Source organism: Phaenicophaeus curvirostris, chromosome 7, assembly GCF_032191515.1.
Source record: "Phaenicophaeus curvirostris isolate KB17595 chromosome 7, BPBGC_Pcur_1.0, whole genome shotgun sequence".
Lineage (NCBI taxonomy): Eukaryota > Metazoa > Chordata > Aves > Cuculiformes > Cuculidae > Phaenicophaeus > Phaenicophaeus curvirostris.
Window position 1 is genome coordinate 41949545 of NC_091398.1, and position 23879 is coordinate 41973423.

The following is a 23879-nucleotide window of genomic DNA, read 5'->3' on the forward strand; positions in this document are numbered from 1 at the left end:
GCATCGTTCTGGCTGCATAAAGTAGGTTCAGGTACCTTTCAGCACGGGACGTTTCCCAGCCTACAGGAGAACAGGTTTTGTGCTACACAGGCAACTCTGCCACCCGCGGTGTCGCACTTCCCAGTGCTGTGATGACTGGGACGTGCTGGTGGCCAGGGAGCAGGTGCCACTGTGTTGCAGCACCAGTTCCTTTCCTTTGCTCCTCCTTGGGTTGCTCCACAGCCTGAACCCTGCCTGGACTCCGAGACCACAGCGTAACTCAGCAGGACTCGGTAGCAACACCTTTTCCCATTTGTTACCAGGGGCTGAATTCCCAACTTGTATCTGGTTTAGAGTGTGTGATAGTACTGCAGTGATCTGAATGGACTTGCTGGAGCTGTGGTGTCATAGAGCTTGCTAAAGCTTTTCCAATATGCTTTATTTATTCATTTGCCAGAGGGTTTTAAATGGACAGTGATTTTGCAGAGTAATACGTATTTGGGTGTGCTCACAGTATGCACTAATTACTTCTCAGCTGTCTAGCTGAATAGAATAAGACAAACCTTAAACTACTTTCCCAGCCAGTTTCCACAGTAAATTTTGACCACGGAGTGTTAAAAGGAATTAAATGTAAATTAACTTGTAAAGTATTTATAAAGAGAAACATTTCTTGTCTGGTCACCTCAAAGACTGGCTTTTCCTACCATTCTTGGAGGATTTTGGTGGTATTAGCAAAACTGCCTCAGGTCTTCAGTTTACCATGGAGGTGAATCCTGCGTGAACCGCACGTGCGTGAATTTTTCTGTACAGGCAGTTTGTGTTAATGCAAATGTCCTGGTGAAATACCATTAAAGGCATCAGCTCAGAAACAAGCCCAACCTGTGGCTGAGATGGAATCGCTCCCCTTGTGTCTTCGCGTAAGGGTAATTCGTACAGTGTGTGTTTGTTTTTTAAAAGGGCTTTGTGTTTCCCCTTGAAGTGTGCTTGTCCATAGGTGTCAAATACCAGTCTGCTTTTTTGCAACAGTACTGCAGTGTTCAGTTTGTGAACAGGGTCGTGTTCCCTAAATTTTAGAAAGGCAAGATGAAGGAAGCAGCCCAGCGCTACCAGTACGCCTTGAGGAAGTTTCCAAGGGAAGGATTTGGAGAAGAAATGAAAGCTTTCAATGAGCTGAGAGTTTCGTTGTACCTAAATCTGTCACGATGTCGCCGGAAAACAAACGTAAGCTCTTGCTGTCCATTTGTCACTGTTCTGGCACTGGGAATCCCAGACTTCAGAGTTGCTGAGTTTGCACTGGGATGCAGGATTTTGCTGGTTGAGAATCCTTTGCAATGTATTCTGGTCCTGGGCTTTGTTGGGTTAGCGAGTGGGGACAGTTTGTAAGCTGAGGGCATGTTGCTGTGGGGATCCCTTACAGCTGTTCCTGTGTAATCCAGTTATTTGTGTGTTCCTGGTACCTGTAAAAGACTGAGTGGCACCTGTCCCAGCACTCCCTTTGCTGTCCCACGGCACAACCTGCTGCTGCGGCCCCCTGTGTGTCTGTGGCTGCTTTGTACCAGGTGGCTGCTGAGAACCCAAGTGACCATCAGAGCAAATGTTCAGAGCTTCTGAACTGTTCTGCTTTCCAAAAAGTAGCTCCTTAATTCCCCAGCCATTCACATCATCCTTGGCACCTGCTCCGTTTGAAGAATATCTGAACATCAGAACCCAGGCCTACGTGTGGGCGGTTCTGCCGCTGTCTGGTGCAGCACTCAAAGTCCTCTCCTCGCTGTGCCCAAGCCACCTCTCCCGATGCCTCCCCAGAGGAGAGGGGCTTTTTCCGTTCCATCAGACCAACAGCAGAGTGGCTGTGTGACCGGCAGTGCGTCCCCCTCACCACATCCCACAGATGAGCCCCTGTTGACATCCTGCTAATTGACCTGCATCCCCTCACATCCAAAGCTCAAGTTCATCGCGCTGCTCTGCTCTTGCATGGTACCTCATTTTGGGTGGGGTTTGGTGTTAATGCTTCCACCCTGTATCACTGCGCTCAGCAGGACCCTTAACCTTCCCCCAGCCATCTCTGCCCCCGTTTCGGTCCTGCTTTGTTAATACCAGTCTTTGGTTTAACCTGCATTTACTGACCTCTGATTCTGAGTTCTTGTTAAATGAAGACCAAATCCATTATATCCAGAGCAATTGTTCTCTAAAACTGTCACATACCTGGGCAAAGCAAGCTCTGCAGTAGGCCAACCCATTTCCCACTGTCTCTTGTTTTTGTCTAAATTCCTGGGTCTTTACCTGGCCTTCTTCCGAGCACGTTCTCAAACCGTGCTGCCCAAGGTGACCATTTATCCTGTTGAACGCACTGTCTCATCTGGCATTTTCATGGAATCAGAGTGGTTTGAGTTGGAAGGGACCTTTGAAGCCCATCAAGTCCAACCCCACTGGAGTGAGCAGGAACATCTCCAGCTCAGGTTGCTCGCAGCCCCATCCAGCCTGGCCTTGAATATTTCCAGGGATGGGGCTTCACCACCTTTCTGGGCAACTTGAATCTTAACATCTTTGGTTTGAAAGTAACCGTATCTTACCTACATTAGCATTGCTTCCTAGTAACCTCGGTGTCAGTTTCCCTTGGACAAGAGACAAGGTGACCTCTGTTCTCAGTCTTTGAGAACGTATCTGCTCTTGCCAGCTGACAAAGGGGACTTTGCACGAGCTGTCTGCCCTGCTGAGGCACCACCATGAACACAGACCGTGCGGCTCTTCTTGGCAGTGTGGATAACCAGTACCTTTGCTTGCATTCTTAGGACTTTGGTATGGCCGAGGAGTTTGCTACCAAAGCACTGGATCTGAAACCCAAGTCCTATGAAGCCTATTACGCTCGAGCGAGAGCCAAGAGGAACAGCAGGTACTGTCACGAGCCCATGCATCCGTCTGCACAGATTTTTTTGTCTTCCCAACACTCTCAGTGGCTCTTCTCTTCCACCAGTTGTATCTGGAATTTGCCAAGAACAAGTTCTTTCTCCTGTGCACTTCCCATCTGTAGGCAGTCTCTCTATCAGTTAAATCCAGCCAAACCCAAAAGCAATATCAAATACACACTTAGGTATTGATTAGGTGGTCCAGAAAGTAACAAACTGATATGCAGAGGGATATTGCCAGTGGAGGATGGGATGTCTGCTGCACGTGTCTCAGCAGAATGCAGTGTGCCAAACTGCAGTGCCACAGAGTTTATTACCAGGAGCAGTTGGGTGCTTTTGCAGGACAGGTCAAGTTGAATCATGAGCAGTTCCAGGTAAAAACAGGGGAGGGAGGAGGTGCCACCTCTTTAAGCTGGACAAACGGCGCTTTAGCAGCACAGCTGCTGTGGAGGGAGAGGTGCCTTTGTCATTCACCGTGTCTTGTCCAAGCACAAGAAGTAGCTGTGAGGCACCATGCAGCACGGTGAAGAGAACAGTAAAGGGCTCAAGAAACAAAGCGTCAGGTCGCGGTGTCACCAGCAGACTGCTGGTGCCGTACTGGAAATGCTGCTGGGATATGGGGAGAAGGGTTGAGGGCTGGGTCTGTGCTTTCACTGTGGGAAATTTTACTGGGTCAGAGAACAATCAGTTGCTCTATTGCCACCCCCTGTAGCAGGTGACAAAACAGAGTGTTTCTGTGGCGGAGGTGGATGAGCAGCAGGTAGCGCTGAGACTCGAACTTGCTCCACGTTTGCATTGCTTACGTTTTCTCCCTGAACAGAAAGCTACCGGCTGCTCTTGCTGACTTACGTGAGGCTGCACAGCTGTGTCCCAGCAACCCAGAGATCAAACGGCTCCTGGCTCGCGTGGAGGAGGAATGCCGACAGTTCCAGAGAGCACAGCAGCAGAAGCAGCAGCCTCCACAGCCACCACCACAGGGTAATAGCTCTGATCAAGAAGAGGAGGGCATTGCACAAGGTGCGAACGAGGACTTCAGTCTTCAAGACAGGGAGGATGAACGGCCACACCCCGATGAATCCGTTCCCTCTCCACAAAGGCTGCAGTGTTCCCTGGCTACTGCCCCGTACAGCAGGGCCCTTCAAGATGGGATTCAGCAGAAAGCCACGCCTGCCTCCCCTCAGAGCAGAGCAGGCAGTAAATACCTGCGAGAACCAGGCTTGATTGTGCAGCCAACAAAGCAGGCGCAGATTGTAAAAACCAACCAGCACCTGAGCTCCATCCAGCCTGGATCCAGACTGGGAAGCAGTCAGTGTAATACAAAGGCACAATCGTCTTTCCAGCATCTTCCCCAAAGCCCCTTGCCAGTCCGGCACTCCAGAATTCAGCATTTGGGTGGGACAAGCACATTATCTGGAAGTACTTCCACAGGCCCTGGTTCTGAGCTGTACAATGAGAAGACTCAGAGTTCCCAGTCTCAGCAGAGTGAGAATCTCTCTTCCCATTCTTTTCCAAATAAGTCTAAAGCTGCAGGGAATTTCAGTGAAGCAAGGCAACAAAGTCTTGTAAGCAGTGGCGTCTCCTCCAGTTCTCCAGCCAGCACCGTGATTCCTGCCAGTTCAACCGGCAGCTTAACTCCAGGCAGTGTTTTTCTGGATAGTGCGAAGGGGCTGGGCCCAGACGTTCGACTGAAGGAGAGCAACGTCAGTCCAGCTCAGGGTGCTATTGCTGAACACAGACCTCGCAACACCCCGTTTATGGGGATCATGGATAAGACTGCGAGGTTTCAGCAGCAAAGCACTCCGTCCAGCCGCACGTGGCACTCTCAGGCACTGGATGGAGCACCAGCAAACGCTGCCTCCCGGGGCACTCAGTCCTCAGGGTTTGAGCAGTTCTCAATCAAACACTACCAGACTAAACCCGTCTCTGCTGGGGCTGCCCCGGGGGACAGCAGCCAGAATGGCGTGCAAGCCAAGGAACGCGAGGAGCTCCAGTGCCGCTGCCAGGACCATAGAGCACCCAAACAGCCCTCCCGTTTACACCCGGAGGCGGCATCAAACCAGCAGCCTCACATCAGTAAGGACATCAGTCCCGTCCCATCTGCAAAGCCAAAGCGATCATTCATTGAATCCAATGTATAAATACCATTTTGTGTATCACCAGGTTGTAAACCTTAGCGCAGAGCATCCCAGGGCATCCCTTCCATCCGGAATACAGATCAGCGGGTCCTCTGTCGGTTCACGTCCTTGTTGGCCAGTACCCTAACGGGATACAACCACTTTGAACCGTTCCTGCCAGCACAGGGCAGGTAGAGTAACTGGAATAGCAAATCTGCACAGAGGGCGCCTATCAGGACCATCGATCCTCCGGCACAGAAACCCTTCCCATCATATCCTACCATTAAGTAGGACTTTCCTGTACGTAGAGCTTTAATCCCAGCTTCTGGTTAGATCACGTCTCCCCACCGACACGACAATCGTGCCTCTGTGATGCTGAAGTGCTTACTTCTCAGAGCAGTATTGAGATTCCTGCTGTGTAACACTTGGATCTGTATCGGATGCCTTTCTAAATCAAAGATTATAGTATTTTATCACTTTTCTAGTGGGACCTAATCTGGGTTGCATGTTGTACATTTAGGAAGCCTACAGAATGTGTGTACAAGCGAACAGTAAGAGGCCACGTTTTGCCATGTAAATACAACTATTTTTAGTAACTAGAAGCAGTCAAGTAAAAGGAGCAGTGACGTTTGCATGTGTATCGAGAGGCTCTGACCATATTGGTTATTGCACTGAGGAACACAATGTTATGGCATATAAACAATACTCGCACTTTATCTAGTTTATCTGATCGCCTTTGGGTGCTATCTTAGAGCAAATGTTTATTGTTTATTGGTAAGGGAAGTACAGCGATGGAACGGTTGGTAAGTGTTTCTATGGGAAACGCAGGAGATGGGAGTGAAGACAGAAGTGTGAGGAGCGGTAAATGTGCTGCTTCAGGGCAGGATGAGATGGGAAGTTCCAGAGGGAATCAGGCTTTATACGGGCAAGAATGTTTGGAAAATAAAAGAGCCGTTGGGTCAGAGTGGTCAGGTTACACAGTCACTTCCCATTGCTGTCGGCTCACAGTGGGTTCTGTGCGTTGGGAACAGCCGTACCCATCTTTACAAACCCTTTTTGAGTTCACATTGTTACGCTTTTGCTTATTTATTGTTTACTGTTCCTTTGGTATTTGTACAAGCCCTGTACCAGCCTTGCCCTGTAGTTCTATTTTTGCACAGCTACTGTATTTTTGCATACAAAATAAAGATTCTTAATATACCTGTGGGGTGAGCTGCGCTCACAGGAGAAACTTGCCCAGCTTTCCACTGCCTGGTCAGTGATGGGGAACAGGGAAAGACATCGTATTGTTTTGAAATTAGAAAAAGAAATACAGATTATTTACTCTGCTGTTACTCCCTCTCTTCTGAACAACTGACTTGGCAAAAATCAAGACTCAAAACTAGGTTGTACCTGTAGTGAAAATGTTAACAGAACCTTATTTGAAGAGCAGACTCTGAATACATTTCTTACACAGAAGCAGCACAAGGTGAAATCACCAACAGGTTAGGCATAATGTGCTGGGAGCTCCTGGCAGGAAGGATTCTCCTTCTAACAAACCTTGGTTTGACAGACACGGGAAAGAGCAGAAGTACAATATTTTCTTTCTAAGTGTTTCTAGTATGATGCTTTCCTGCAGCTGCTTGTGATTTCATTTCAATTAATTTTAACCAACAACTTCAAACCGAAGTGGTTTAGCTCTGCTCCTGCTGCGTCTCGAGCCAGCGGCTGATGGCCATTTTCAGAGTCCTGTTTGGTGTGAGGAGAGGAGATGGCAGAGGGAGATTCGTCATGGGGCTCGATCGTCTTTTATTGCTGAGCCAGTTTTCCATTGCTTCTCTTTCATAGGAGTAGCCATCTGCAAAGACACCACCACCAAAAGCCGATGCTGCAGCTGCTCGGCACTGTTACACTGCATGGGCTTTTAGCTGTTAACATTAAGGGGGAGAAAAGGGAGTCAGCATTCCCGAACAGGAAAACTGAGATCAGGAAAGATCACAGGCGCTGTGAAACCTTTTCTGTAGACGCAAATACCTGTTCCAAATGCCACAAGAGCTGTATTCCAATAAACTACACAGCAGCATTGAGAACATATGGTTCAGCTTTTAACTGATCCCTGCCCTTGGCAGACTAACCCCTGCCAGCTGTGTGGGAACGCACTGCACATCTGTCAGTCAGCTGCACTGTGCCTGGAACCTCCCCCAGAGCAGTTTCTCTTAACACTGCCTGATAGGTTTGGAAATACACACATAGAGAGTGCTGGGCAGTCACGTTCATCTTTTCAAAAAAACAATCCTGCTCTAAAACCATGGATCCTTATTTCAAAATTACATTAAAAGGGATATGCAGGGCTGTCCTCCTGCTGCTGGTCAGGAGCTCCAGCCCTGTTCAGTGCAGTGCCTACCACTCCAGAAGTTACTGCATGTTCTCATATTTGGAACGTTTTAATTCTCCAGAGTCTGGCCTGATGACCCAGAACTGCAGGCAGTCGGTCACTGTTCACAGAGCATCAAACCACGCTGGTCTTCAGGTGATCACGTGCCCCTGCCCCAGCAGCAGAACAATAAAAAGTGAATTCTTCCTAACGTGGTTAGCTGCATGACATCACCCGCTGTGGCGCATCGCAGTGTACAAACCTATCAGTGCCCCATACACAGCGCGCCAAGTCACCATGAGCCTGACACCCCCACCCTGCACACACAATTCCATTTGGCACAGAGACACTGCTGTAGTTAGGCTTGGAATTATGTTGGCGTAAGCACATAAAGAAAGCAACACTGGCTTAAAAACAATCTGTACAGCCTCATTGGCAGAGCTGACACAAGGCAAATTGCTTAGCACAGTATGGTTCTCCATACCAGAGGTGTAATTTGGCAAATTAAACATTTACCACAGTTCTCTTTGGTTGCAACAGCTATTTAGAGTAGTTTGCCTTTCTACTGCTGGTGAGATGCGCCCGTGTTTGTGTTCCCACCCCGATCTGTACCCTTCAGTCGTTCACTTCAGTCAGCATCACCTAAAGGTGTACCTGCTGCGATGACGGGATCCTTCATGAGCTCCCGCGTTATAGGGCACAGGAATTCATCGGGGACGGGGACAGCAACAGAGAGCGTTTTCATCCTCAGGTCTTCAATTTTCTGGAGGACTTTCCTGCGCAGGCCCAGCGACTCTGAAAAGTTACCCATACGTGAAGTGGGCAGCACAGACACAGACAGGCAGGGCTGTCGTTAATGAGCAGTCATGGACAAGGAGCCACGGCTCCACCTCCCACCACCAGCGCATGCAGAAAAACCCACAGGGGGCCCAGCCACAGCCACGTCCAAAGAGTCAATGGCTCCACATCCAAATGGGAAACAGTAACAAGGGGTGCTCCTCCAGAGTCTGCACTTCAACCAGTGACACAGGCAGGGCGATCAGGTGAGAAATATTTCACGAGTAGCTCTGCCAAACAGATCCCCAAACCAATCCAAGCCCAAGCAACTGCTCCATTCCATCACCAGAGTGCCAGGCAGCTTCTGCAGACTGATACAAAAAACTACAGAATGCCCTGTTTACCAAAGTCAGAATCATTAAGCATATACAACAGCTGAAATTCCTTTCCCACAGCCTAATGATACCAGATCTAAAAAGGAAAATAGAAACAAAAGCAGATGAGACCATGTGACATGGCACTGCTGGTGGAAGTGCATTTTATGAAAGAAAAAGAAATAAAAAGAGTACTGTAGATACTGTGAAATTAGGGGATTTTAACAGCCCTGGTAATGAAATAAAAATGCATTTCAGGGAAAAGAAAACCCATCCACGTATGAAACTGCCAACTGTCTTGATGACGACATTTCACACATACTCTAGAGAATAAAAATTACTTGGATTGCTGTACTCTTACCAATTTTCAATTCATTAGTCAGGCTTTCTCTGGTAAGATTCAGCAGCTCCTTGCCATCAATGTTATTCCTCTTGAAAAGCCCAACAAAGTCTTCTAGGTCTTGTGCACAAAGCCAGGCTGAAACATCATCCTCTGACCAGTCCTCAACAGCCACCTCGGATTCCTTTTCTAGAGTATTTCCTTTGGAAATGAAAGATAAAACACAGTTAAAAACCATCCAAACAATGTCTCCTCCTTCCCCTCCAAAAATCCAGCAATGAAACCCCCCTGTTCTAAGAACAATGGCAGCAATGAATGCTGGTTTTCAAGTGTTCTCAGCATTATATGTCCCCCGATATCTAATCAAAGAAATGCTCATCAGATGGTACATCAGCAGGGGGGCAAGAATTTGGGTTTGTCTCTTACCTATCCATTTCCAAATTTCAGAGGAATTTCTCCCTCAGATGCCTACATTTCCATCATATGTGAACTGAACTAAAAAGCAGCAGACATTGAAACCAGGTCTCTCCCCTCCTTAGAACAGCAGACTGACTCTGTGGTTTGAACACAGGCCTATGTAACTTGTTCCACGTAGTTTAGATGCTGATTTATTTTTTAACATTAATTATCCTGGGTTTTCACCTATAACAACTGGTTAAGCTGTATTTCTTGTTGACAATTATGCTTGCAACTATATTATTATGTGTTTAACTCATCGACAACGGCACCTGCCCAAAAGGTCTTTTAGCGCTCTGGGAATACTACTAAGTGTTGCACAGAGAGTAAGAAATGGTGGGTATCAGGAAAGACAATACAGCAGATTAATAAAATTAAAATACTTCTTGTATATCCTTTCTTTAAAGACCACACAGAGAACACCTCTGTAGGACATCAACAACATCAGTTCAGAGAAAAGATAAATGATGTGCACATAAAATCCTGATGTTACAAACTAAGTGCATGCGAAAAAAAGCAGGGGTTTTGCATCTTCAGAAGGTGTTCAACATTACTGTGTTTAAACGTAAGGCTAGATGATAAATACCTCCCACACCAACCTGCACAGGGCTGCATAAGGTCAATCTGCCATATGTTCACAGTTTTATCCATTGAACCAGTGGCGAGTAAGGGACTACATGGTGCAAACACACAAGTTGTAACATATCTGCAAATAAAAAAAGTAATGTGTGAAAAAACACCAAAAAATGATTTAATTACTTTATTTATGAACAGTAAAGCAGAACAATCACACTGAATTCCTACCTGGTATGCTGAGACAAAGTATGAAGGGTACTGCCGGTGCTCTGTGAAAGAATGTTTGTGATTTTAAATCTTTTAAAACAATCTCCCAAATTCCCACATTTTTAACTCATGACTGGGAAGATTTTCCTTCTTATGGCAGATGCTACTTCTTTGCCAAGGACAAACAAGTTGGAAAGACAAAGAGCAAGGTTATTGTGATTCACTCATTGAAGTGTCTGCACCCCAGTTTTCTGAGGAAAGCACCCCATTTCAGGCAGAAATTTCCCTCCCTCCAGAAGAGTTCTTGTCCCCACTGCTCCCCAACAGCTAGTAAAGTTATTGCCCCATTTGGGTAAACCTAAGGCCCCAAAAGCTGACAAACAGCATTAACAAATAATTATGCTGCAGTCTTCTGCATTCTTTGCAGAAGAATGACTCGAGGACTTCTGTATCTCTCTGTGTGTCAAACCATTAAAGTAAATGGGCCCCGAACTGGGGAGGAACCAAATTAGTGACTTTGGTGAAAAACTTTAACCCTAACTGAACCATGGTATCAGTACAACAGCAAGCTGAAGCCCCTTAAAATCTGTTCATCCCTCATTTTCAGCAAAATAATTATTTATAATTTACAAAGGACTAAAGGTAAACCACACTTACAGATGAAGCACAAAGGATGCAATAACAGTGTCACAGAAAATGCCCAAACAATATGTTAAAATAAAAAGTTTCATGAATTCGTTATGATGCTTCTACTTCATGCACACTTTATATATAATTAATTAAAGAACTTCTATGATCACCATTCCCAATTTTATGTCAAAAGCTACAGTCCTTCTTAGAATCATAGAATCATAGAATCACCAGGTTGGAAGAGACCCACCGGATCTTCGAGTCCAACCATTCCTATCAAACACTAAACCATGCCCCTTAGCACCTCAAAATTTCTGAAGTAAGAGCAGATTTGGGAAAAACACTGCATTATTTCCAGAACCCTCACCCCCTACTGGTTTGGCCAGTCCAAAAACTGGACAAGAGATGGCATCTAACAACTGATTGTCAGCACTTTAATGCCAACACAGCTCCACTAATGGCTTCAGTACCCAATATTGCAACCTAAACGGCCACGCTACAAGCAGCCACGCATCCATGGATGGCAGTGCTAGTTGTCTAAGATAAGCTCTTTATGATTCCCTTTGCAGGAAAACAATAAAGAGAAATTTGCTCTTACTTGGGAAGGTAAACAATACACCTTCAACAGACTCCCACAGGGATATAATCATTCAGTGAGACCCTTTGAGATGTCCTGGATCACAGCGAGCTGTGCACAGCATCTCCCCCTGAGCTGGGACACAGTCTTCTCAAGACATAAAGACCATCCACTAAGAAAGCTAATAAAGGACAATGGCAAAGTCAGTCTTCTTGATGCTCAAAAATCACTCATTGAGGAATGTCAATGCCTTTAAAAGTGAGTAATTCACTAAACTCAAGAGAAGCGAAATTCTGGTGCTAGGTCAATCTCTGTGTGTCTGGATATCCATACACCTCTGTGTATGTCTGTAGATCTACATATCTCTGTGTGCATGTCTGTGTTTGTGGTTTCACTTCACCTTGCAGTAAGTCTCACAGTTCTTGCTTTGGAAGCTAGGATAAATTTAAGATAAAAAAATCTTTCTGCTTCAACATGAAGATAACAAAGCATGGAATTTGTTGAATAATACTCCGCTGCAGAAAAAACAAATCCCAACCCCCTGAAAGAAGTATCAATAGAAAGTGAGAAACACTCAATGATTCACAAGGGAGATTTTTTCCTCACACTCCTTCATCCCCAGACACCTGGTACATATTTGGGGTTTACATCATTTCTACTTTTCACTATTTCTCCACATTCGTGAGACACCACAACAGCAGTGCTGGTATTTAAAGACAACAGCCAGTGAACAACCTCGAACCATGCGGCACTTACCGGTTTATAGATTATGACACACTTGTCCACAGACCTTTTAAAGAAACACATCAGCATTAAAATGATACAAGAGGAGAAAGGGAATTGGTTTTAATTAAGCGGAGAAAAAAACCAACCTTTTCCACAAACAAAATCGGATCAGATGGATTCCTGAACAGACTTTAGCAAAAGCTTAGCTATCTAAATCCCCTGCACCTGTGCCCACTTTTGAACATCTTCACATCCATCATGATGTAAGGAACAGCAGCAAAACACAAGACCTCTGCCCTTCCGTAAGACTTTCTGCTGTGGAGGATTCATGCAGTCCATATGCGAATGGGCCTCGCGGCTCCCCACTGCCTGTGCCATATCCATTACGCTTCGGGTCATCAGAGCAATGTCCGTACAGCAGATGCACAGAATCCAGCTCCCCATTATCTCCTCCCAACACTTCTAGTTCTACCTGAAATCTTACTATCTGCAAAGCCAGCTGGAGGGAGCAGTGCTTACCCTGAAACCAACATCTGCCCATCCCAGGAAAACGCACATGACAGAACTGGGGCAGAATGTCCATTCAAAGTGCACTGGTATTTTAATTCAACACCTAAAACCACAAAAAGTAAATTATTGCATATGGACATATTTTACAAAGTATGGGACAAGCTGCTTTTAGAAGCATAAAGCTGTACCAAAGATCTGACTCTGTGACATACAGTCTGCAGGAAAGGGGACAAAAGATAACAATTTTAACATCTCTGACACTCTCACTTTGTTGCCTTAGCATGTATAACAGTATTTTAGATAATTAAACGTGTCTATACACACAATATTCATCCTTACAGACTTCTCTCTAAAGGAGGTTACAAAACCCACCCACTGAAAATGTTTTTGGCCACCTGCCCTGTCTCTACATCACAGTCACACACCTGCAGTGCAGCGCTAGCAGGGGCCAATGCTGTTTGCATTTCTCCCGCTTCTGCTCAAGGGCCAAGATGCACTGAAAGGTGAAAGGAAACCTCCCCCCTGGCCTGGTAGATTAAGAGGTTTCACCCTATCAGCCTGCTCAAAGGCCTCAGTAGAAATGTCACCAGTTACCAAGACGAAAATGCTCACCAAAACCAAATCTTCATCATAGCATGAAGCTTGAGGGAATGGAAGGAAATGTTTTTTAAATCTTATTGTTGCAATTATCACTAAATAAAATCTGCAGGGCCCGGTGTCACAAAGTGCTGCGTGCCTTACTGGTCAAACACAAGCCTTACTGCTGTGCTGCTAACAATTAAAATTTGTGACTCGTGGTTAGTTGGGCTGTGAATCTGTGACAGCCATATGAATCCCATCTTGGATATAAATTGTCACTAAAGACTTAAGATACCAGAGTATGAAAAAACCCCAAAAAAATTAGCAATACACACCTAAGGAATCTGCAGAGAAAATAAGCCAGAGTTTGATCTGGTTATCTTGACCACAGGAAGCCATCTGGAAGTGTCTGAATCCATGTTCACCACCTGACAAAATACAAATAAATTAATGGGAATCAGAAGCTCTGCAAATATCAGCAAGCTACATCTGCACTCCTACCCTGGAATGTGGTAAAGTTCCTTAATCTCAGCACTACTTGTAAAATAATAATTGTTAATAAAAATAATTGCAGAAGTCCTAAAACCATTTAGAAGTAAAACAATATGTATCCCTGTTATACTGCTTCCTGAGCAAGTAGGTAAAGACCAGAACGTGGCTCATATTTCAAGTTTTCTTGATGGTAAACATTTGATTCCTCAATCTGCAACAACAGAGTCTTTTAAAAGCTGTCTTTTTACCAATCTTTTAAAAGTCTTTTAAAACCTAAATTATGCAGTTATAGCCTTTTCTCCTGCAGCTCAGCAATTCTCAAACTTAACCGTAGGTGCACGTACAACATCTGAGAGTATCTGTCAGGCTATTTGCATAACTTTAGATGTTCAGCTTTTCATTTTTATAAACTACATGATGTTTCATGACTGCAGTCCAGCCAACATCTCGAGAAACACTGCGCTGCAGGTGAAACACAACAGTCACACTTGTACATCTCTCCTCTCCCTATTAGGTGGAGATGAACTTTTCTGAATTATCAGGTTCAAAATTATGGGTTTCAGCCCATTATCTACTTTTTTTCTTTAATTCTGAAGTCCTGTGCCAAATCAGTTCTGCTCCTCCACTCACAAAGCTGGCACACCAGCCTGATACAAGCCTACATCACAATCCTTCCACGGCACCACTTCTGCCAGCGCCAAAGCTTAGAATTCCCACAAGGATCACCAGGATTAAGGCTGGAAATCAGAAAATCGTAACAGACCTTTTAAGAATTCATCTTTCCAGCTCTACAGTTGCCAGAAATGTCAAAACACTTGCTGTCAAGTGGCTTACAACATAACCCCAGAGATTTTACCTCCATCTTTTACACCCCATTAAGTGTATTTTAATTTCATATGGTGGTAACAACAAAATCCTTGCATAGACAGGAACAACCAGAGCTACTGTAACTGCAGCAGATCTTAAAGCTGACCTCACATCTGCCAAAAATTAAGTGCATTGGTTTTGCTCTCTTACAGAAAGACGAGTAGCATGTTAGCTATTGTGATGTAAAAACACAGGTTTCTCGGTAACTACGAGCATGCTTGTTCAGAACATGGTCTGACTGAGGATTCTGCCATAGTGCACACACCCTGACACTGTTTCAGAAGTTCCTAGTGTGTTAAGGGGGTAACGCAGTGCTATGCGGGCAGAGCTCTGGGATGGCCTGGAGGAGGATAACACTGCCTGCCCCTGAGGGCCTTGGGAAAGCTTCAGCAAGACCTGACAATTTTTACCAGGATCATTGGGCACCAACTTACTCAGGAGGAGGGCAGCATTGAATCTCACAGCCGGGTGGGAAAGCCCACACAGCATTACAGCTGCTCCAGATCTGGTGAGCTCCTCTGCAACTCTAACTGAACCCACTTCAAAGCCAGGAGAGTCACCGACCAGTGTAAAGCACAGAGAACCAAGCAAACACTCTGGTTCTCATTTTGCTCTGTATTTAGCAGGTAAACAAACCATCTTTAATTGTACTGGATAAGCGCTACTAGTATGGGTTTTGTAATATGTTAAATCTGCCAATAATCCCAGAAGCTTCAAACCTTGGTGATTAAATAGCAACATGCAAAAAGGAAAATGTTAACGTTCAGTAACATATGGCTTAAATAAAATCCAGAAAGATCATATATCAGCTAAACAGCTCCACAGTGTGGGAAATGCTTGCTTTCTTGCCTGTTTGTCTCTCAGTCAGCAGAAAGGTGAAGGGCTGGTAACACACTTTCCTAAAGCAAGAGAATAAACTTTGTAGGAGAGGGAGCGGAGGAAACCCTTTGACCTGTCTCAGCTTCACGGTGTGCCTTTGCCCTCAGGTGAAACTCTTAGCTCACAATGGGGTTTTGGGGCAGGATTTTCACCAAGAAAGATCTAGAGGTGTTCTTTCAAGATGAATTCCCTTTCTGTTGTGACAGATTGGTTCAGTATTGGCCCTACACCACTTGGTGGACAGATCTGAGTGATGTGATGTCAGTCACTAATGCTCTGGATGGAAGGATATGCTCACATCCTGCTTCCTCAGCTTTCTCTTGCTTCTGCCTGACTTCCTTCCCCGCTTGTTTCTCCTGTTTCCATCCTGCTCTGTATCCCTTTCTTAGACAAAGCAGTGCACAGACAGCAGTACTGCTTGCTGTGTTCAGCACTGAAAGACTCCTGCTACCTTTGGCAGAGCAGCTCATGCGCACTCTGAAAACAGAAGCCGATATCTTTCTACGGAGACTGCTTTGTTGCCATAGCACATGTGGAAAGCACAAAAGTCTATCTACAAGGGTGTTAAGACAAGTTACAGCACTACCTCCTGTACCCAACAGTTCTGCTCAACCTCCCAACCTCAACCAAAAGCAGACGACTGTGATTTCCTAACTCTTTATTAAATACTTTTACCTGACAAAAATTTATACAGATCAACCCTTCAGCTTTTCAGACTCATAAATATTTCAGCATTACAAATACTTGGTTGTTCAGCAGTGACACTTTCCTGCACTGCAATTAACTCCTACCAGGATACTTTGAACAGAGGTTTTTCTTGATGATGCAGATGTTCCCTCCCACTACACACAGGCTGTGTAAGCCTGGGCACACAGCTTTTCAGCATTCTCACACCAGTCTGTGTCGGGACATAACTGTATTGGTTTGGGCTGGGACAGAGTTTGTTTCCACAGCAGCTCCTACGGCGCTGTATTTGGATCTGTGATGGAAGCACTGGAGTAACACTGAGAAGTGTCTGTAACCACCGAGCAGCGCGGGCACAGTCTCAGGGCTGTTCTGCTCCTCACTCTGTGCCATCAGTGAGTGCTAGGGGTGCACACTCCTGCCTGTGGGAAGGGGTGAAAGAATTTTACCGTTTCACCTTGCCTGCACATGCAACTTTTGTGGTTGCTATCAAGATGCCTTTATCTCATGAGTTTCCTCACTTTTACAATTTTCCAAAGCCCTGATCGCTCCTTGAATCCTGTGTTCAGTTCTGGGCCCCTCACCACAAGAAGGATGTTGAGGCTCTGGAGCGAGTCCAGAGAAGAGCAACAAAGCTGGTGAGGGGGCTGGAGAACAGGCCTGATGAGGAACGGCTGAGAGAGCTGGGGGTGTTTAGCCTGGAGAAGAGGAGGCTGAGGGGAGACCTCATTGCTCTCTACAACTACCTGAAAGGAGGTTGTGGAGAGGAGGGAGCTGGGCTCTTCTCCCAAGGGACAGGGGACAGGACAAGAGGGAATGGCCTCAAGCTCCGCCATGGGAAGTTTAGGCTGGACATTAGGAAAAAATTTTTCACAGAAAGGGTCATTGGTCCCTGGCAGAGGCTGCCCAGGGAGGTGGTTGAGTCATCTTCCCTGGAGGTGTTTAAGGCACAGGTGGACGAGGTGCTAAGGGGCATGGTTTAGTGTTTGATAGGAATGGTTGGACTCGATGACCTGGTGGGTCTCTTCCAACGTGGTTATTCTATGATTCTAATATTTTCCAAAACCTTGACAGGATCATTAACTACTCATAAGCACACTAACCACCTCGTTTGTTGATCTAGTGCATTCCTTCTCATCAACCTGCACACAAACTTCACGTAAGAATATTCAGAATGTTCTAAAACTCTAAAGCTCTTCCCAATGTCATTTTTATCTGAAGCACTGACGACAAAAAGAATAAGAAAACAAGAGCTAGAGAGAAATAAAGTAACTCTTTTTCCCATGTTCCTTCCCTGACGAGTCAAGTTAACTAACCAGAAATTGGCTCTGAAGAAATATCACAGCAGGTAACGCCAAGATCATGTGCTTTTTCATTATACAGGCATCTCATTTTATCATCCCAAATGGTTAAATCACCACACGATGATCCAGTGACAAAAAAATTTCCATTAGGAGAAAATGCACAGGCCACCAAAGAACCATCTTTAACATTGCCAGATCTGAAAAGCAAAAGTACAATGGATTTGAATTAAGAATGAGCCATGTTCTGAAGAAGTAATCTCTGAAATGCAATCCAAGACAATAAATCACAGTGTTGCATTTAGGAACTGCATATCAGAAGGGAGAGAGATACACGCCGAGTGTGAGAAGAGATGCAAAATAAGCAGGGCTGCAGGAAACAAGACCTGCTCTTCACCGCAGGGAGAAAATCTGAGATGGCAGCCACGGCGATTATTTTAATTGAGTGAGAAGAGTTTTCAAACCAAAGACAATCTGCATGGACTTAACCATTTGAAAGGCACAATGCACTGCTGAAATTCTATGGCAGGATAACTTCAGAAATCAAAGACAAATACTCAACTATCAAAACACAGATTTACTTGTATAGAAACGGGAAAAAAGACTCCCAAAATTCCCCTGCTTTGTTTTTAAAGGTAAAGCAGAACACCTACTGACCCATATGGTATGGGGTAGAATATTTCGTGATCTATTACATGGGGTTAATTTTGGTCTGCTCCTACACAAGAGAAAGCAATGTGAAAAAAACATATTCTATATTTAAGATTTAATACTTTATATTTTAGATTCTATATTTATATATACTTTATACATTATATAATAATAATTACATAATATAACTTCTACATTTTAACTAAATCAGGGAAAGCACTTTGTAGAACTGACAATCATAGAATCACAGAATCATAAAATTCCTGGCAGACATGTAAGCGTGGTCAATCCCTGGGAAGGAAGTAGGTCAACCTAACATCCTTTGCGTTATCTGATAGCAACGTGAAGTCAACAGAAAGCGTCTCACTCCTTTTAATGGACACTGGACCTAGCCCCATGAGAACAGCTGAATCTTTAGGTGCAGGGAAAAAAACCCAGCCATTAGCAACAGTCACACAGCCGTAACTGCCCATCCTGTTCATTCTATCACTGTGTTCTGTAAAACAGCCGCTCTTTCTTTGCCGCTGACTGGAATCTCATTTACTCCAGAGGTGTCAAACTTAACGCCACAGAAGATGAGTCAATAACCTTTCCCAAGAATCTTTCTAATCAGACCCAGGACCTTCAAAAAGCACTGACTCCCTCAATTCCAGCATTAAGAATGCCATCAAATACACTACAGTGCTTCCCAGTTTTGTATGTACAACTCTCTTTCCTCAGGGCCACTTAAACCTTTCCTTCTTTACCCAGAAAGGTGTGGATTCTGCTGGGAAAACATAACCAAGAACAACCAGTGCTGCACACATTCAGAGTGTATAGTTAGAGCCTCCAGGTCAGACATGAGCATCGGAATGGCTGGACAGGAAACAGCACACGCGTAAGGAACACGCATACGTTAACTTGCTGTCATGCTGTTCACATTGCTTCTAGAGATGATTTCAACAGCCACTGTACTTCACAACGCGAGCAGTCAGCTGCCATGGCTGAGCTGCGGAGTCGTCACTTGATGCTCTGCTGTAACCACCAGACGTGTACAGTCCAGTGCCAAACAGCACAGAAAAAGCGGTTCTCTCTCCTAGTATCAACACAATCAGCCATTGCAAAAGACACAGAGGACCACAGCCTGACACTAGAGGGTTAACTAAAACCCCCTGGCATAATGTTTAAGTACCTTGATAAATTCTAACCAGTCTTTGTCTCACCTTTAGGGAAATGGGACAGAGGCACTTCTCTGTCTGCAATTACAAATGATGAACATAATTTAAAAAGCTCATCAGCTGGAATCATATACACCGTGAGACCCCAAAGCAGATACAACTAAAGTTAAGCTGACCGCTGTTGGCAAGTTAACACATAGAAACGCACTTTTGAAAGAGAATTGAAGGGGACAGACTGGGGGCAGGTCAAATTCTTTATTCTCTCTTCGCAATGGAAACACCGTTATGAGTAAGAGATGAACCTCCTTCCCAGAAATACCTCAAAACAAATAGCCCTTAGACTTCAGAACACTAATGACTGGAATTCCCAACACCTCTTTATTCTCTGAAAAAAAAATTGGCATCTCTATACACATTAAAAACAACAATGTAGCAAAAAAACAGGAGAACTCCACTTATTGCCAGCTTTCCAGAGTTAGGGGAGTTGAGATCACTATTATCAATCATGATGAAAACTTTGCAGTTCCCACCTAAATCCCTGCTGCAGGAAGCAAGGGCAGAGAGGCCACAAAAGCAGCAACGTGCTTGACTGGAGTACCAAACCAGTTTGGCTCCCTCAGCCTGAGCGAAACACTTCATTGATTCTCTCAAATTCATCTTTCAGAGTTAAAGCTGTTGTGCAGTTGCTGTGCTCACCCCTCAATAATGTTTTGCCCAAGCACAGACAACCACTACCCTGAAGACTTCACTGCAATACAGAGGTGCAGAGGAGGACTCTGACCACCCTAAAGTTGCCTTTAACTGTTGCCTTTAACATCACTGAAAACACCCACCTGCTCACTTGGGATGCTTATGGAAACCCAGGGGACGCTGGGGGACGCGCTGGCTGTTGTAACTTGATGGACTCAGCTTCAGTATTCCTGTCATCATTATGTATGAAACCCCACCATTTCAGGACATATCAAGTTTCCAAACTCTTTGATTTCTGAATTACTATCAGACTTCCAAGACCTTCCTGGACTGCAAACAGCTTGCAATAAAATACTTAGCCCTCTATGTGTAACGTAACATAAGGCATAACGTAAGGCACGCAGCACCCTCAAGTACCACCGCCTGTGCACTACGTGCTACAGCTTGTCGGCCCACTGTTTGGAAACCAGATGTATGTAGCATGCAATGCACTCTGATTTCATGATAAATCAACAAAAACACTTCTATAAACATAAAATACCTTAACTTTAGGAAAAAAAACAAAAGCCTCAGCACTTCTCCCTCTCCTACTGATGGTCTCCCAGTCTCTCAAATGTGAACCATTTCTCTGTGCTGCCCGCCAGTGGTGTCAGCCGCAGGCCTGGCATACCGTACCACTCATGTTACAGTCGCTGTGAACAAAGCTGTCAGACAAGCTCTGGCACTCACCTGCACAGCTTCAGTGACTGCACGTTCCAGAGAGCGACACTCCCATCTGCTGCCCCTGACACCAGATATGTGGACTCAGGAGAAAACCTGCAGACTCTGACGGGACTGCTGCCGGGCTGCTCCAGCACTGCCAGCACTTGGCCATCCCGGGTGTCCCAGACCACGGTGGTGCCATCCGTGGAGCAGGACGCTAAAGCGTGTCCTGACGGGGAGAAGCAGCAGCAGTGCACAGCATACGTGTGACCTTTTAAAGGTGAGTACGGGAGCTCAGAGAAGCCATTCAAAGAGTAAACGCGAACTGTTTTGTCCAGGGAACATGTAGCCAGGCACGATGACGAGAAGGCACAGCAGTTGACATCATCACTGTGATCTGCTAAGGTATGAATTAATGTTGCCATCTTATCTACGTTCAGCAAAAATATCTGAAAAAGAGGTTAACAGTCAGACTTTTCTCTCCAATTTCATCAATGAAACAGACTTAACAGGACACATGCTCCAGGAAAAAAATTAAACACTCATGTGCAGAAGCAATTTTTCATTTTAAGTGTTGTTTTATCTTCAACTTAAATTAGAGATTAATCACAGCAATAAGATGAGGGATTAATGACTTGTTAGAATTAACAGATCTAAACTTCTGTGAACTTGCAATTCACAAAACACATCAGCTGACGGCCAAGGAAAACTTCAGTTAGCGGTGAGCACAGCGCTCCCCCCTGTGCTGCCAAGAAGCTGTTAGTCTTACCTGCTGCGTTCTTTAACATTGGACTATGACCGTGCGCACAAGATACAAGCAGGGTGAGGCTCCATGGTTCTGAATTTTATTTTTGAAAAAAGTATATCTTGTACTAATAAACTTAGAATTATATGAACGGAAGGCAGAGGAGGCAACATAAGTAGCGTGAGCACAGAATCAAGAGTCGCTTGCTCAGAATGCTTCACAGCAAAATGTGAACACTAGGAGAGTCCTACAGAAACAAACAGTCTGAGACGCTGTTCGTTTTTCAGTCGGCTCGGTTTATCACTACGAGACACGTCCTCGGTCATGCTGTGCTCTGACAGAAAACAATTAGCGCTGAATGGAACCAGAGCAATTCTTCAGCTGTACCGACAGCCTAAAAAGAACCTCACGCTCAATATCAACGCTTTCAGAAGCGATAACCACATGCATTCGGCATTCCTTCTCTTCCCACAGACAACTGCCAAAAAGTCGGTTTGCAAGTCATCACTAACCCCCTCAAAATTAGACACGCACAGGATCAGAAAGGTTTCTGGGAATTATTCTAACCTGGGGCTTGCTGCGATACGTCCCAGGGAACCATAACCCGCAGGTCCAGCAGTCGCCACACTCCCTTTCAAAACGCAGCAGCCACGTCCGGTTCGATACACACCCGCGCCCCCGGCGAGGGCCGCCGCTCGGCTCTGAGCGCTGCCCCAGCCCCGCACAGGCCCCGCGCGATGGGGGAGCCCGCACACCCGGCACCCCGCGGGGCACAGCGGGGCCCGACGGCCCCCGCCGCCCTCCACAGCCGCCGGGGGGCGCGGCCCGCGGGACCAGCCCCGGGAGACCCCGCCCCGCCGGCCCCTCACGGCCCCGCCGGCCCCTCACGGCCCCGCCCGGCCTCATGGGCCCCTCAAGGCCCTGCCCCGAGCTCACCCGGCCCCACCTGGCCCCTCCCGGCCCCGCGGGCCTCGTCCCGCGCTCACCCGGCCCCGCGGGCCCCTCCCGGCCCCGTCCGCGTTCACCCGGGCCCGGCGCTGAGGGGGCGGCGCAGGGATACGGCCGCGCTGCGGCTGCTGGGCGGCGCGGAAGGACACGGACACGGGCGGTGCGGCTCGCCCCGCGGCAGGATCCGGGTCCGTAGAACCCGACATTTTGTGACTCGCGACGCCGCCGCAGCGGCTCGCGGGTCCCTCCCGAGGTCCGAGCGCGAGGCGCTCCCGAGAGCCGCGTCACCGGCAGCGCGGCCGCGGAGTCCCCGACCGGCGCCCCCGGCCGCCTTCGGGAAACCACAGAAAAAGGTTGAACGAAAAGCTTTAGACTTTTTAGACGCTGCTAAGAAAACAGAAGAAACAATAGGAGAGAACGTTAGCAAAGAATAAAAGTTAAGCATGTTTTTCTAGTGGTTAAATCCCTGCTCTTTTCTACAGAGAAACACTGGCTTGAGTATGACTCAAGCTTGCCATTCAAATACAGGAACTCCTGGAAATTCAGTTACACTGCAATAGTACCGAACACACCGCAGCTAGTGAGCAAAGCAATGCACTGACACTGGTGATGCTCGTCTCGCTGTCAGCTAGAGTGGCTGATACCACCTTAACCTTCCCAGCTGTCCTGCTCGACTGGAATATAAGCTGGAGAAAAACAGGTCTCTGTGGCACAGCATCTGTCTGATGTTCTGACTTTTCAGAAAACAAACATTAGACCTAGTATGACAGAGCATTACTGAGTACAAAATCTGAGAAAAACCCCAACTGTTTTGCATCAAATAGTTTCCCCAACAGGCTAAGCATGCTTACAGCACTTGCAAGCCTACCTATTGTATGTTCAGAACATCTTCACACCTGTGGAATGTTTCAGCAAACCTTTTTATTGAAGCCTTCAGAGAGGTGATGAAAAGGAAAGGCAGGAAGCAGTCAGTGGCACAACTGATGTTACAACACCAGGCTGCCTGACACCCAAATGTGGTTTTTTTATTCTAGGTAACACAAATTATTCTAAGAGGGCTTCAGAAAAGAAAAATATCACTGAATAAAATGTTCTGGAGAGGGCAATGGAAAGAAAAACTTTATTAAAAATCAGGCACTGACTGTTCCCTCTAAGCAGAGGCAAGTAGTATAATGGCAAGGGAGTATATCAAACAAGGCTCCAAGACTCAAACGTGGCAGGCCTAGTTTAAAAGCAAAAAACACCACGTTACCCCTTCTCCCCCCCCCCAAAAAAAAACCAAAACATTCCTTGGTGAGGGAGCTTTAAGTATTTGGGTTCAACAATATTCATTTGTAATTCCTCCATTTTCTTCAGTCAGAGCAAAGGATTACAACTCATGCCCTTTGACAGACCAAAAACGGGACACTGCCTTGCACAACAGAGGTTTCAGCAGCATCACACGGCAGGTATGTGCATTATCATGTGTTCTCACAGGGTACAGTGAACAGCAAGAGGCAAGAGGAAGAGCGGCAGTGGTCTCACCCACGGGCCTGGCGAGTGGCAGCCACGCTGTCGCACACAGACGGGCGCACCACATGCTGGCTGCTGCAGTCGTCTCTGCTTGAGTTACCAGTGAAAGAGCAGGAGAATTAGATGCATCCTAAGAACTGAATGTTAAAT

At 46.0% G+C, this 23879-nt stretch overlaps 2 protein-coding genes across 5 annotated transcripts in view; one reads left to right on the top strand and one right to left on the bottom strand.

Annotated features, from left to right (window-relative positions):
• TANC1 (tetratricopeptide repeat, ankyrin repeat and coiled-coil containing 1) overlaps positions 1 to 6232 on the top strand; it is a 66206-nt gene extending 59974 nt beyond the window's left edge. For all 3 annotated transcript variants that reach the window (XM_069861740.1, XM_069861741.1, XM_069861742.1), the window contains 3 exons: positions 1054 to 1200; positions 2769 to 2869; positions 3703 to 6232. In XM_069861740.1, coding sequence (XP_069717841.1) covers positions 1054 to 1200; positions 2769 to 2869; positions 3703 to 5020 — 1566 coding nt within the window. In that variant the 3' untranslated portion in view covers positions 5021 to 6232. The remainder of the gene's footprint in view (positions 1 to 1053; positions 1201 to 2768; positions 2870 to 3702) is intronic.
• Positions 6233 to 6302: 70 nt separating this feature from the next.
• Positions 6303 to 21919, bottom strand: WDSUB1 (WD repeat, sterile alpha motif and U-box domain containing 1). 2 transcript variants are annotated; one of them, XM_069861751.1, is made up of 11 exons: positions 21837 to 21919; positions 20552 to 20973; positions 17340 to 17524; positions 13437 to 13529; positions 12532 to 12625; positions 12043 to 12076; positions 10101 to 10141; positions 9896 to 10002; positions 8862 to 9041; positions 8004 to 8144; positions 6303 to 6833 (listed from the first exon to the last, which is right to left on the bottom strand). In XM_069861751.1, exons 2-11 carry the CDS (start codon positions 20947 to 20949, stop codon positions 6670 to 6672), a joined length of 1437 nt encoding a protein of 478 aa, XP_069717852.1. In that variant the 5' UTR covers positions 20950 to 20973; positions 21837 to 21919; the 3' UTR covers positions 6303 to 6669. The 2 variants fall into 2 exon arrangements, with proteins under 2 accessions (XP_069717852.1, XP_069717850.1); XM_069861749.1 differs by lacking the exons at positions 13437 to 13529; positions 21837 to 21919 and having other exon boundaries at positions 20552 to 21107.
• Between the last annotated feature and the right edge of the window lie 1960 nt (positions 21920 to 23879).